General features: G+C 43.0%; 2 protein-coding genes across 6 annotated transcripts in view; one reads left to right on the forward strand and one right to left on the reverse strand.

Annotated features, from left to right (window-relative positions):
* Lcp1 (lymphocyte cytosolic protein 1) overlaps positions 1-5901 on the reverse strand; it is a 91968-nt gene extending 86067 nt beyond the window's left edge. Inside the window, exon 1 of one of the 2 annotated variants that reach the window (XM_040730300.1) lies at positions 5770-5901. The gene's annotated coding sequence lies outside the window, so the exon portion shown is untranslated. Of the gene's footprint in view, positions 1-430; positions 713-5769 lie in introns of those variants that run through there. The other variant, XM_040730329.1, reaches the window with a different exon arrangement.
* A 78-nt stretch (positions 5902-5979) lies between these two features.
* Lrrc63 (leucine rich repeat containing 63) overlaps positions 5980-15080 on the forward strand; it is a 30081-nt gene continuing 20980 nt past the window's right edge. The window contains exons 1-5 of one of the 4 annotated variants that reach the window (XM_040730438.1): positions 5980-6168; positions 7211-7431; positions 10549-11238; positions 11716-11763; positions 13274-13434. In XM_040730438.1, the coding sequence (XP_040586372.1) occupies positions 7317-7431; positions 10549-11238; positions 11716-11763; positions 13274-13434 (1014 nt within the window). In that variant the 5' untranslated portion in view covers positions 5980-6168; positions 7211-7316. The other 3 variants (XM_013114029.3, XM_040730482.1, XM_021227684.2) reach the window with 3 other exon arrangements.

Genomic DNA, 15080 nt, shown 5'->3' on the forward strand with positions numbered 1-15080 from the left:
TGAGTAATTGATTAAGAATTGTTTGAGTAGAAATTACTAATAGAATCACAGACCATGAGCAGGGAAAACCTCTTAGAGGCAAGGAAACAGGGTCACGGAGGCTAAGCAACTGCAGCTGCTTGGAGCTTCTAGACAGTGCAGGTGACAGTTCCCACTTACTCCCCCTCACGTTCCTACGGAGACTGAAGGTAGCACTACGCTGTCTCTAGTATCTCTCATGTAAATTTCAGGATTGTACATGTGAGAAACACACCCTCTGTGTGGACTAAACCACAAATCCACTCCATTTTTCCCATTTCAGGGGGCAAGATCTTGAGTCTGTATCTGGTCAGGTCAATGTGGCCTCCCCAGAGAAAACCAACTTCCCTTGCTTCATCCTGTCTTCAACAGAACCCTGTCCCTCCTAAGTTAGAGGCATAAAACAAGATACCTGGAATTAAAGTGTTGTTGATGTCTGTGCATTTGTTTCCCACGGTGGAGATCACTGGAGAGAAGTCTAGCTAGCGTTCACACAGGAGACGGGGCCTCCAGTCCATTTCCTCTGGAACCCTTTCCTTTCAAGTTTCCTTATTTCTTTAGCCACAGCCTATCAACAACTCCTTTGCAAATCCCAGCCTCCACCATAGGAAGCTCTTGAGGCTTTCAAAGCCCCATTAGGCTAATGTCTCTATGCATTACCCAAGACACCTCTCCTGGACAACGCTTTTCCCTATGGAACTAGATATAAGGGAAACACCCTTTCTGAGAAGCACCCTGGGTCGAATCCCGTCCTTAGGAAAGGCTTTAAGATCACAACAGCTCACAGTACAAGATTACCAAAACCGGTCCTTCCTGTCCCTAACTAAATAATTTCTACTAATGGAGCCAAGCTGGTATTAACCCGCTGGTTCTACTTTCCTTTGTTGCAGTATATTAGCACTTAGTCCTTTCCAAATGCCAGGGTCATCAATGGCCCGCTACTTGCCATATTTTCTTCTTTATACAATTTTGGTCTTCTCTGAACACGTCAAGCACCTCGTTAGCACATACTGCAACATCCATACTGAACAAATGTGGCAGAGAGACATTTCTTCTTCCCAGTAAGACCTGGGCAAAACAATTCGCCTCCACACCCCCAGGTCCCCCAGGACAAATGTCCTGGATGGGATCTCTGTGATGTGCTGAGTCCAGGTATGGAGTTGGAGCTGAGTACGAGAACCTTCCATCTGTCTTTCTGCACCTGTGGAGAGCAGTAGCACGTCACAGCTATCCTATTAGGATCTGATTCTGGGTGAGTTGAAAGGCAATGGTGTAGGTAGAGTTCTGGAATGTACCAGCGGGAGGTACCCCTTCAGCAATGACCAGGCAAGGTTTCCATGTCTCCAGTGTAAACTAGGGGCACAGACTAAGTCTCAAGGCACGGACAATGCAATTTGATGGGTTGTAAGCAAATCTCTATAGCCGTAGTGTCTACTTTTGGAAGCAGAACCTAATGTGTTAAATTCAGAAGAGTGGAGCTGCTTTGCTTGGAAGTGCAGGGAAGGGAAAAACAAAGTCCATCTCCTCTCCCCAAGCTCCTGGGTACCATGTCTCTTCCTTTGCTGGGACTACCTCGCCTGGGGTGATTGGCAGTGGGAAAGAAAGAGCCTTCTTGTATCAGCAAATAAGGCTGTCCCGTGACGTAGGTAGAGAAGGAGTGTCCTAGAACATTCATTAGTGTCAGTTCTGATAAAAACTTTCCGACATAAGAAGCAGTTGACCTGACCTAGTGAGAGCACAGAGACCCTAGTCGTAAAGCAGGGTAACCAGCATTGGACCAAACCAAGCCCTCTGAATGTGGGTGCCAGCTAAGAGGTCTGGGCAGTCTATGGGACCTCTAACAGTGGAGTCAGTGTCTATCCCTAGTGCACGAATGGACTTTGGGAGTCCATTCCCTGTGGAGGGATACTATTACAGCCCAGATACATGAAAGAGGGCCTAGGCCCTCCTCCAAATGATGTGACGGACTTTGATGGTCCCCTGTGGAAGGTCTCACTATCCTTGGGGAGTCGGTGGGGGGGTGGCTTGGGGGGGGATGAGGGGCATGGGAGGTCAAGGGAACAGGGGGATTGATATATAAAATAAGATTGTTTCTAAAATAAAAGAAAAATTTCTGACATGAGTGCATTATAGAAGTGGAAATCCAGCAGAACTGTGATCTTCCTGTCAACTGTGTGGTTTAAGAGAGAGAGGCTATAGCTGCAGTTGCAGGACCCAAAGGTCCTCAACACAAAATGTCCCTGGATGCCCACGCAACCTCTGCTCTCCTCCACCAACTCTTTATAGAAGCTGCAGTCTGCATACACTGACAAATAAAACACATGCCCAATTCAGACAGCAAGAAAAACACAGAATGGTAGATTTGAGAAGCAGAGGACGAACTGCTCTGGACACTGTAATGGAGTCATTACAAAGCCACAGGTGCTTGCTTGACAGAAGCAATGAAGCTGATGCACCTTACAGGCACACAGATGTTTCAATTCTCAAAAGTCCCCCAGTTTTGCAGGTAAAGAAACTGCAGGGGCTCATAGAGCCTGGAAACCAAGCTACCAAATGGCAGCAGGAAGATTCAAGCCCACTAAAGCAGAGCTACACTACACTGCCTTTGATTGACTGTGATGTCCACACTAGAATTCTCAGCAGGAGACATTGCAGAGAAAGATAAAACAGCACAGCAGGGTCTTCCATGTAATAACAATGTGTCCGGTTCACACCCATGACGCATCATAACTCAGAGCACGCAGGACAGTGGCCTCAGTCAAAGAAGTATTACTTAACTTTTTCTGGTGCAAAAACAATTCCTGATATTACCTAGTTGCAGGCTATCTGTTAGTCTACAATGAAGAATGACCACTGCAGCTTGGAAACACCAATTCTTCCTGAGATTCGGGAAAGTCTGAGCAAGTAGCCCTACTCTATCCCAGCAACGTGACACGGAACTGGAGAAAACAGAAAGAAAGATTGGCTCCTGTAGTTTCAGATACGTAGAGCTCTAGGAATAATCTGAAATTTCACTTATACAGTTGAAATTGTAAAGTCTCAAGGCAATATTTAATTAAGGTTTAGTGATTAGCAAGGTGACATGTGCAGAGTGGGCATCTGGTGGATCATTCCAGAACAAATGGCTGAATTCATAAACACAATGTTAAGGACAGATAGGCATTGTTCTTTCATACACTTGAACTGTTTTTTTAACTCCACTATGTAGATCCCATGACATTTCCTTGTTGGCAGTGTTTTCCTTTTGCTTTGAATCCCAGGATCTCTAACTCAAACAAAGGAAAGGAAGTCCTGTCCATCTTGAGAGAGGAAAGGAAACAACTGGCCCCAAGTAACGAAAAGCAGAGGTGAGGCTCTGGTCTTTGAACTGAAACAAGGGTAAAAAAAAGCAGCAACTGCTTCTTCCAAAAGGCTTTATTTGCATCTGAGAAAACACAAACCCATTCTCCAGCAGAGCATGCGGACTTTTGACATAAACATGTGTCTTTAAAGACACACCGTGGTGACAGGCAAAAACTAAAAACATTTTCAGTATGAACAACTAACACCAACAGTTGTAAACTCAGGCCAAGGGAAAACATCTCTTTCTCAAAAGCGTTTCAGTGCCCTCAGGACTCCATACTGAATCGATATGCACTCAAAAATAACTATTCCTTCTCTAAAGGAACCTTTAAAATTAACCCAAGCAAAGGAACACAAGTATATCCAGTTGTTGCTAAGATGTTAGCTGAGATCCATACCGGTCAAACTGTTTAGCAAATGTCTGTCCTGTTTGAAAGAAAAATCAATCCATCCATCCATCAAGACAGGTCTAAGCAAAATAATGAAGATCCTTAGAACATATTTTATACCATCCAACAATGGCATCCTTTCACCAGTGGCCAATCCAAGGTTCTCTGTGCATGCTCTAATCTTAGGACAATCAATAGCATTATCTGTGGGGGTGCTCAAGTCTCTGCTATTGTGCAAGGCTTTTAGCTCATTTTAGCAACATTAAAAAAATGATGCAGGGTGCCTATAACCATGAACTTAGCCACCTTCACACAACCCACTGGTAGAGCAAAAGCACTGCAGTTTGTTTTGACAAGCAGAGGTTCTACCAAATGGTAAAGCCCAGGGGACAAATAAAATGGCCAATGGACCTACACACATCAGGTGACGTAGAGCCTTAGACCCAGGAGGGAGCAGCCTCATTTCCAAGAGACAAAACGGTGTTTCTTAAAAAGTGAGTAGCAAGAGTAAGTGCAGTAGCTGTGCTTTCAAAAATAGCAAACTAAACACAAGCCGTGCTAAAGATTTCCAAACTGAATGAAATGTGGGCTTTCAAAAATCTATCACCTCTCTTTCTCTCTCTCTCTCTCTCTCTCTCTCTCTCTCTCTCTCTCTCTCTCTCTCTCTCTCTCTCTCTCTCTCTCTCTCTCTCCCGTTCCCCCACAAGAAAACATGTAAGATGTGGTAGAATAAATAGCATAGCTGACGTGGGCATAGACGACCAGGGACTTAACTTTCATTACTATCTCATTTCCCTAAGTGGTTGGCGCAAAGTGGACGTAATAGTTACAAAGACAAAATATTTAAAACGGTGGAGGTTACATATTTAACTGCACTAGGTTCTTCTGGCCTGGTAGTTGCCAGAAGAAACCTGCAAGGAATGACAAAGCTTTTTTTTTTTAATTAACAAAATGCACTTGCCTTGGTTTTAGACGACACAAAACTAAGCATGCATTTGAAAGCGGAGCATCAGTCATCGAAACTGAATCCTAGCATGTCTTAGCTGTTAAGAATACAGAACTGGCTTCAGAGATTGGCCCACACATCTTTACCCTTAAGAACAGAAACATTTCTGAAGTTTACAAAATATGTACAATGTATGCATTACTTGAGACAAACCTGGAAACCATATTTGTCTTTCTGTCTGTTTCTTGTCCTGAGGAAATAATCAATCTGATACAGACACAGGCAAAAGTGGAATACATCCATGGTTTGGGGAAGGCCCCTCATTTGGAACAAAACAACCTGTATGACAAAACCACATACTAACACGGGACAACAATTTGTACAGTATCACCCAGACTCTTTTTTTTTAATATTATTATTTTTTCCATTGTTTCAAAATATACACTCACTCCTAAGGAGAAAAAGGAAGACTTGGGTTAATAACTGAATCTGGAAGCCACAGGTTTCCCAGCGTGCCATTAAAATCCCCACACCCTTACTTGAGAAGAGAAACATATAAGGGAGCTGCCCGGAAGTGCCCCTTACTTTTATTCTCAGTTGGATTTCCCCATCTCCATAACAGGTTCTTCCCAGTTTTCGTTCTCGAATCTCCAGAGAAGCATGCAAATACAGGCAAACACGTACCCTGCATCTCCCACAGACCATGCAGATTCACTGACACCATGACAAAGAGGCAGCAACAACACCGCAATCGCTGCCATCCGCTGTAACAGTGAGACCTGGATATCCCTTAAAACACTCTTTATCCTTTAAAACGCTCCCATTCCCACACAGTGTTCGACTTCCTCCAGGAACTTTAAAGGCCCAGAAAGACGAAACAGGTTGCACCCAAGAGACAAGAAGGAAACAGAATGTGCTCTTCGGAGATGAGGGCAAAATGAGCAACTGTGGTCTGTTGCCCACAAGTTCAGCGTTTTTAGAAAATGCCAGTCCAGACCCCAGACACCCGTGTTATGTCATGGAGAAAAGTAAATAATAGTGGCCACTGTTTTTAAGAGTAAGAATAGTAATTACAATTGTCACCAACAGCCTTCGGTACAGCAGCTTGCACGTGGAGCCGCTCCTCCAGCTCCACCGCCTCAGCCTCCCGGCATCCTGCAGAAATAGGGGGCACTAGCCTGGTGCCTGCAGAGTCAGTGGGTGGATTCAGTGGGCGGGGTTTGTGGGAGTGGCCGCGTGGGCCCCGCCCCTCGCTCCTGTCGCCCTAGTCCTCGTGCGCCTGCGCTTCCCACCCGCCCAGAGCTGGCTCCTGGTTGGTGGCGGAGCTATGAGCTATGGACCAGGCTGTGGTAGCGCTTGGGATGCAGCTAATGGAACAGCATCCTATTGAAACTTTGAGACCTAACTGGAGACTCGCTAGACGGTCACTGGCAGCCAGAACTCGGGACAAAGGAGATGGATGTGGGAAAGCTGGTCTGTTTGCTTATAGGCAGGGTCGCGTAGGAGCCCGCCTCTTCGGGCGCGGTGGGTGGGGTGGAGGGGTCTCCTCACAACTAAGGAAACTTGGGGCGAGCGCGTGCGCTGCCTGCCCACAGACCTGGAGCGAGCTCTGGCCTGCAGTTACTTTTCGCGGGTAAACCGCTCCTCTGAAAAACTCGAGGGTTCCCCTGCCAGGCAGACTGCGGGGCAGCCGGTGCCAGGCGCTGAGTTTGCCCTGCAAACAAAGGCGCATTGGGGGCGGGGGTTTTGCTTCTGATGTCGTTATTTCAGTATAAACTGGGATTCCCCTGCCTTTAAGAAACATCTCATTGTATTAAAGCCTATCTTATTTTTGAATTGTATAATTATGGCCAAATTATGTTGGCTGAAAGTTAAAAACAAGTCAATATCATACAAGAAAACAGTTGTGAGTGGTTAGATATTGTGGAACTTCTGAAGGTTTTACAATAGAAGGATTTTTCACATCTTCTTTTCACCAAAACTCCTTCTAAATCTATACTGATAATATTTGAGAGGTAGCGAATGAAATGCCATGTCTACATTTGGAGAGGGGTGCGGTCACCATTTCCTGACCGAAAATTGTGGTGGCTGATTGAATGTTGTACTCACACAGAAAATGTTAGCAGGGTCCTGATTAATAATGGTATATGTTTTATCTGTATTATTAATCTAAAGTTTAAAAACAAACCCACCTCCCCATGTAGCCCAGACTGTTCCTTCTATCTCAGTCTTTCAAGAGTTGAACTTACAAGTGTATCCCCAACTCCTTGCTCATTAATCTGAAATTTTAAAAGTTTGAGAGCAGGGAGTTTGGACTTAGTGATAGCATGAGTGAGACCATAGCGATCCAGTCCAGAAAGAAAGCATTGAGCTTCCTGATTTCCCCTCCAGCTCTCTTATGCCTATCATGCTAAGCCTGTATTAGAATACTTGTAATTTTTTAAAACCAGCAATGTTTCAAAAAAAAAGTTTTGAATGATTATCTTCTTCCTCTCTTTTTCTTGCTTGAACCCAGTAGAGTGCCAGCACAGGATGGTTTCTGTCTAGATACTTTCTAAGTGACACTGCCTTTCAGTAACAACTCATTCTCAGAAACTTCAGTTCTCCTTTAACCCGCAGTCATGAATAGGAGCAATTGCCATTCATTAAAAACACAGCAGCAACCCCTACTTCTTCGAAGACCCTTGCCTCCAAAGCTCCCTAAGTTGCCTTTATGTAAGAAGAAAGTTCGAGCAGGTATGTACAGATATGTGTATTAACCTTCATGTGTTTTTTTCATAGAAATTCCTTGCTTTATATAATTATTTATATAATTATTATGTAATTATGGTAAGGTGATGACAACCAATGATCAACACTATGCTCATCGGTCCTCATTTGTGGATTTGTCAAGTGTGAATTTACTTATGGCTAAATTTATTTGAAATCTTTAAATCAATCGCTCTTTTTTTTGGACATTCATGGGAATGTGTGTTTAGGTAAATGGAAATACAAGTTCTCCAACGCATCTGCACCCAGCTGGATGAGCACGGCTACCTCTGCCTTCCTGTTTCAACTCCCTCCCATAATATAAATAAGTGCTCCTTTCCTGGTCTGTTTAATTCCATGTTTCTTGAATTTTTGTGCCCCCTTCCCCAGTGATTTCTTTAAGTGTAGTGCTGAACAGCAGTCCAAGCTAAAGAAGGTTGTGATGGGCTTAGAGATCATGTGTCAGGTGAACTTTCTTGATGTGTGAGTGTTCTTGGCTGTGAGGTCCATGTTAACAAACCAATAATATATTCTATGTGTTAATAAAGATTTAATGTGTCATCAATGTGACATAAATTATACATCCCTAAAAGATGAACATAGAACCACAAGATTGTGTGCTGAAGACGTTGAGAGCAGAGGCTTGAGGGAACCTAACCTATGTTCTCCAGGATCTCCGTGTAGGGTAACTGAACATTTGTTAAGAGTTCACAAATAATGAAGGTTGACTGTATTTGTTAAGCACAGTACTAGGGAGAGGCGATAAAACAGTTAACAAAGCCAGACCTTGCTCATCTCCTTTCGTTAGTTTCTGTCAAGTAGGATGGAGAGAAAAATTGTGAGCAAATGTAAGCTCACCCTGTGCTAAGTGCCATGAAGATGAGTCAGTTTAGGGCCTGGAGAGAAGGTTCAGTGGTTAAGAGCACTGGCTGCTCTTCCTCAAAGTACCAGGGTTCTGGTCCCAGCACCACACAGTTTCTTGCAGTTTTGGCATTCTCTTCTGGTCTCGGCAGGCACTAGGCATGCACATCATGTAGGCAAAACCCTCATATACGTTTTTTAAAAAATTAAAGATAAGCCACTTTTTTATTTTTTGGTTTTTACAAGACAGGGTTTCTCTGTGTTGTTTTGGAGGCTATCGGTCCAGCCCAGCCTCGAACTCACAGAGATCCGCCTGCCTCTGCCTCCCGAGTGCTGGGATTAAAGGCGTGCGCCACCACCGCCCGGCAAGATAAGCCACTTTTATGGCGTAACTTTATATAATCCTATTGCTCCTGTATGTCTGTATATTTCTCTACTAACTATTGTGTTTTCATAAGCAATAATATATCTTCACCTGAATTTCCTCTACCACTTTTTATTGATTGTATTATTTTGATGCCCGCATTTATATTGTGAGGTTTACTTATAATGTTAAATCTGTTATATTTTTGATTTATGCCTATTAAATATGTGAAAAGCAACATATTCATTACCTCTAATCCCACATGACCATCGTTGCATCATTTCCACATCATTCTTTCTGTGTTTCTGTATTGCCTTGTGTTTCTATATTTACAGCCTGTTCTTTAAATAGCACCCATGATCATACAGACTGACAGTGCGTTACCAGTTTCTGTGTTGGAGATTTTCTATTTGTCCTTTGGTTCCATGCCATATTCTAGTGCAGAATTTTCTCAACCTTGGCACTACAAAGGTTATTTGCTTTTGGCATCTTGGAGAGTATATGACCTTGACTAATGTCAATCCAGAGTACTTTGTTCAATAATAGGTGTTTGAGATATTTGCTCAATGAATGCACAAGTACAGTGGCTCAAGTCTAATTGATAAACATTAAACCCCTGAACAAAAACCTTTAAATAGCCAGAATTGGAACATACTGCTCATCATACACAGTTAATGAGCTTGTTTCTGCTTTTCATCACCTTTCAATTAGCCACTTTATAGTGAGCTTCACAAGAAAAGAAAGTGTGAAGCAACGGGCCAAAGCAGCAGCGTTGGATGCACTGTGTGTCCGGGTCCAGACTGATGTAGTTAGCAGGTCGGAAGGTACTGGGGTAGGAACAGGCTTGAACCAGACTTCGACTTAAAGTAGGATGAAAGAGGAGGTCATGTGGTTTTTTGAGAGCAGAGGAAAGTACTAGAAAAGTAGGGGTACAGTGATACAGTTAAGGATGCTGGTACTCATTTGCTGTTCTCTATCAGCAGAGGAGGAACTCCTTCAGCAGACACTTAGGAATTCTCTACAAGTCCCCCATCAGGTGGTTTGAAAAGGGAAATTTCATGCCCCTCTCCAGCCACCAAAAGGAGAGGGAGATTAAGGGAATAAGATGACAACAGCGCTATCCACAGTCCCTCTCTCTGAACCCAGATATGTCCACATACAGAGAGTGGGTAGTCAAGATGCCCGATAGAAAACTTTCATACCTTCCTACTGAAGTTCTGCCATAGTGAATCTGTTCCCTTCTTACTGGAATGTGATGCATCAGTTAAGACAACAGGAAAGTGGCACTTGTCATTCCGTCCCATAGGAAAGTATCGATGTATCTGATAGAGTGAGATACCCAAGAATACCATGGGTTTCTGGAACAAAGAGAGAAGAGTTCCTAGTGGAGAGATAAACCTTCGACATCTTCTAGTCAGTCCCTATGTCTGGAAGACTGCTTTTAAATTTTCATTTGGCATTTTTAAAAAATGGTGGTCTTTACCAAAAAAAGAAAAAAAGAAAAAGAAAAATTCCAGGTGGGGAAAGCTAATGATGAAAGCCATTTCATCAACAATCACTTTCTCCATTCATATTCCCAGAGTTTTAGTGACAACTGCCCCAAATCTCTCTTTATGTCTTCCACCTTTCCCTACGGCTTGTGTTTCTCCCAGAGTTGCTCTCCAGCCTTTGTTAAGGCGACCGGCTGTTTTCCTTGGCATTATTACAGCTTATTATGTATCTCTGTCAGCTTGATGGAAGTCTCTCTAGCCAAACAGGTCTGTGTTTTGAGGGGGAGTGATGTGCAAGTGCAAAATGGAAAACTTTAGTTGCATTGTGTGAACAGTGTGGTACATAGAAGCTAATCTTACCCCCCCCCCCCCACTTTTCTCTTGTTTAAGCCACTACCAGTCAACTTGAACAGACCCACGTGCAAGTCTCTGAGGATGAAAGCGATTCAGAAAAAGGAGAGGAAGGTGTTTTTCAATCACAAAGACCCCTCAGTATTCAAAGCATCTCTCTTGATCATGAGCATAAGGCTCGTGAAAGAGTGGTTAACATTTTACCACATGCACGCGGCACTCACCCCACCGTCCATTGGAAGATGCCACATAGCACTTCTGGTTCCATCTTTATTCCAAGGTGTCTGTCGGCATCTTCTCGCGTTTTCAGAAAAAAACTGCGCCAAATGAGAAGATCCAGAAAGCTCAAGAAAAAGAAAGACAAAAAAGAATCATTTTTCATAAATAAGCCAGTTAACAACATTTTAATTATCTCCCAGCAGTTTGCGAAACCTTTACCCCCTTCTTACTCTAGGCTTATAACTTCTAGATTTAAGCCAGCAAGTGCAGAGTCTCGCCCTGTACCGAAGACTCCAGACTATACTCAAGCACTTCCTCTTCTGAGAGATGTGTCGCTCAGCCCCGTACCCAGTACTTTATCTATAATACCAGAGCCACAGTGGTCTGAACGACCACCTCGTCCCAACGCCCCACTAAATAAAGTGATACTGAACATTGCTAGTCTCCCGGCAATTCATACTCTGCCGAGGCCTGCTTTACCAAGAAGACCTCCAAGACAGATTGCAATAGGTAAATAAAATTGAAACATGGTCTGCCATAGTGGGGTCAGTCAGAACAAAGGGAAGGGAAGAAATTCAAGGAGATGGATGGCTCCCTCCCCTCTGGGTTTTCAGGGTATTAAGAAGGAATCACCTTTTAAATTGATAATAATTCCTCAGCTTGGGAGCAACAACAGCCATCCTAACTTTATAGAGATACCTACTGGTGCCAACCTGACTACTCTGTTGTATTGATGAGTAGTGTTGATAAGAGCTCATCAGGAAGCTCTGAAAATACAACAGGGTCAGTGGGAAGGTAGGTGCCTGTAGTGTATTAGGTGGGGCCTGAGGTCATCAGGTGAAAATAAACAGCAAGTTACAGGGTGGTGGTCTAGATGATCCCTGAGCTGTGGGGAAGTGTTGGTGGGTGCATCCCAGGGCATTAAGTGATTATGAAATCGCCCTCAAAGGTTTCTAAAGGTTGTCCTTTGTTTTTCTTTTTATCTAGAAAGTGCTGCAGAAAGTGGAAAGGTAGAAACTCCCAAACCACCTGATGGTAAATGCTGGGTTCATTCCGTTCTTTTAGAAATTGTAAGATTATTTCCTCTCGCTACAAGTGTTTGTGTAAGTGTGTAATGTGCACACACCTGTCCCTACCTCATTTCCAGTTCCTTAGGCCATTTATTCAGCCGTTACTTCTTACATCTGAACGATGTACCAGATGTTGTACTAATGTTGAGAATGTAGAAGCTAATGTGTTCCTAATCGAGATAGGGCTGATAGACATGCAATTAGGAGAGTCAACTCTCACCACATACCAGACCCCATTCTAAGTGCCTGGACTTTAGTCATCTAGCAGAAACAAATGAAACCCATTTAAAGGAAAGGTTACATTATTCTGCTGCCAGAGGTGGTAGCAGACACCCATCATCCCATCACTTAGTAGGTGGAAGCAAGAAGATTGGAAGTTCAATGCCAGCCCGGGCTACATAGTGAGTTCTGTTCCAGGGTAAAAGACCTTGTCTAAAATACTGCCCTGTTTTGGACCTCACGTTTATGTCTACCTACAATCTGACAGATGTAGTATGTGGCAGATTATTTATCATTATCAAGCACGCAAAAACAAAAAATGAAAAGTAGCAGAAACAGTATTAGAGGTACCCGGCAGATTTTAAGTAAGGTGCATAAAACATCTGGGGAAGGCACTGGAAAGTAACCCTCGCAGGCATGACTCAGGTGGCCCCACTCCCCAAACTTAGAGAAGCTTATGGGTTAGTAGGGCCGGTGAGCAGTGAGCAAGCTGGAGTCCGTATCTTGACTCATCCCCCTGTCCTCCTTACTCTGTCCCTCCTCTAGTGACCAGCCTGGCCTACAGAGCCTCCAAAAAAAAGTGCTTCTGCAAGTAATATAACAAAAATAGTTGCGGGTTTAAACTGCATGTCATATAATTTTAAAATATTTTCTAATTAGAATTTGCTTTATTCTTGCATATCTGATGCAAGTTAATACCTTTAGGGGATATGAAAGTAAATTCAAATGCAGTTGATCTCTGCTTGACTAACTGCTGGGTGGCTTCTTATTTCCTTTCCTTCTCTGTATGGAAATCTACACACACAGGGAAGAGTTAACTTGCATAGTGCATTGGAGCTACATAAGGACATAAGTGAAGATGTCCCTAGGGAAGTGACATCCTAACTATGCTTTTATGACACCCATTATAAGTTTTGTCAACCAAAAGCTTGTTCATTTCATTTATACTGGAGACTTTTTTTTAATTCTCTTTATGTGTAGCTCCAAACAGGCAAAGGTTTAATCTAAATTTTCAGGTAGGATCTATCGGTGAGCATACAGTTTTATTTGGATAGACAGTTTTGCAACAAGCAAGACCCATGTGGCACACAGACCAGTCCAGATGGTTTTGATGAATGAGCTGGGGAATTGCTTTGGGAAGATCTGGATAGCTAATCCCTTTAGTAACTCACTCTTGTAAGAGCATGAATGTCACTTAACCATCATACTAGGTCATAATACACTCAAGTTCTATGTTTTTCATTTGTTTTACTTAGCTGTAGTTAAAACTATGAGAAAAGTGGACCCAGAGGCCCATGTTTTACGAGGGGAAGGTTTTAAGACTATTGCAGCAACACGCTTTGAAACAATAATGGCGATGACCACCCTGGCCATAATAAATTGCCAAATATATGGAAGGAATGCACTTAGTCTTAAGGTATGCTAGATCTCTTTAATAGTAATGTCTTCTTGTGTTATCAATTGTTTTTTATCTTGAGTTTCCCAATATGGGTTAGTTTCCATTCCATTGAAGGAGTCTTCTCAATTCCAACAGAGATTTTCCAGGAACACATGCAAATTATACCTCTAACTTTACCCATCCAGGTTTGTTTGAGAAATTATACTGTTTTTATTTTTTCATTATTTAGCCTGATAAGTAGGATTGAGATTGTTCATATTTTTAAATTGTCAGAAGCCTTAGACCTTGTGTCAGGTCTCGTGTGAGTCTGGTTTGCACGGAGCACTTGCACTGCCTAGCAAACGAGTCATAGCATTGCTGCTTGTCATTTACTGAGCACACTATGCTCCAATCCCGTGCTTCTCCTACAAATCCCCTTCTGCAAAGTCGGCACTGTCATCTTCATTTCACAGCTGCAGACCTGGAGGTGGCAGGAGAGTGACTTGCACAAGACCTCACAGTGAGTTAGCAGAGTTGCGTTTGTACCCAGAGCTATTTGCTTGTCTGAGACAGGCTCTCCTGAACTGGCCATGTAACTGAGGATGGCTTTTGATCCCCATGCCTCCACCTCCTGAGTGCTGGTATTGTAAGTATGTGCCACCATGCCCCACTTACATGATGACGAGAATGGAATCCAGGGCTCCGTGCATGCTGAGCAAGCACTCTCCCAAAACAAACTACACCCACACTTGCCCACAACTCTTTGGCCTTGAAAATCCATTTGACTTTTTTTTTAAAGAAAGAAAAAGGAAAGAGGAGGATAAGAAGAGAGGATGTTAGTGAGTTCTTAAAGTGTCACCTATTAGCCAGAGTGAAGTATGCATGTTTTTCGTGTTAGTAAATGAATTAATTTTATCACCCCAACAGTCACATTCCTACCCAGAAATCGCTTTAGTTGGCCACGTAATGCATTCTGTAGTCCTGGAGGGACATTTCATCAGGAAAGTACTCTGGTTCCAGATTGCCACGGGCATGTCCAGTTCTTTTTATTCTCAACTAAGATCCCATCTTGAACAAGCATGACACTGTGTAAAAATGCAGAAGTGGTACAAAATTGAGTAACTTAGCAAAAGTCCAGCATAGAGTATTTACATACATCCCTCAACCCCCCACCCTCCTAAGAACGGAAACAGATTACCTACAGAACAATAAAAACATGCTCATTGTCTCATAAAGTAGAAATAATGCAGGCTGGGGAGAGGCTTAGTTGATAAAGCACCCACATCCAAGCCTCGAGACCTGAGTTTGAATTTCTATCCTCCTCATAAAGCTGAGTGTGTTAGCATGAGTATGTACCGTGTGGTCCTGGGAAGAAGCAAGAGAATCCTCAGAAGCTAAAGGGCAGCCTTCTGTGTGCAGTGTGGAACAAATAGATGCAGTCTCAAGGTGGAAAGCCAAGATTGATCCCCAAGACTCTCCTTTGACTGCCACATGTGTCTTGTAGAACACATATACACGTATCCATCATGCATACACGCAAAGAATAATATGATTTAAGACTACGTAGAGTTGTCATTTTTCTCGTTAAAGATCAGAAAAGTTTTGGCAGTGCATCCTGCAGTATTAGTATTAAAAAACTGTTCAACATAGAATTTACTGTTAATAATTGATCTTATTTTCTGTTA

The sequence above is a fragment of the Mesocricetus auratus genome, unplaced genomic scaffold (genome assembly GCF_017639785.1).
Source record: "Mesocricetus auratus isolate SY011 unplaced genomic scaffold, BCM_Maur_2.0 Super-Scaffold_2245, whole genome shotgun sequence".
Lineage (NCBI taxonomy): Eukaryota > Metazoa > Chordata > Mammalia > Rodentia > Cricetidae > Mesocricetus > Mesocricetus auratus.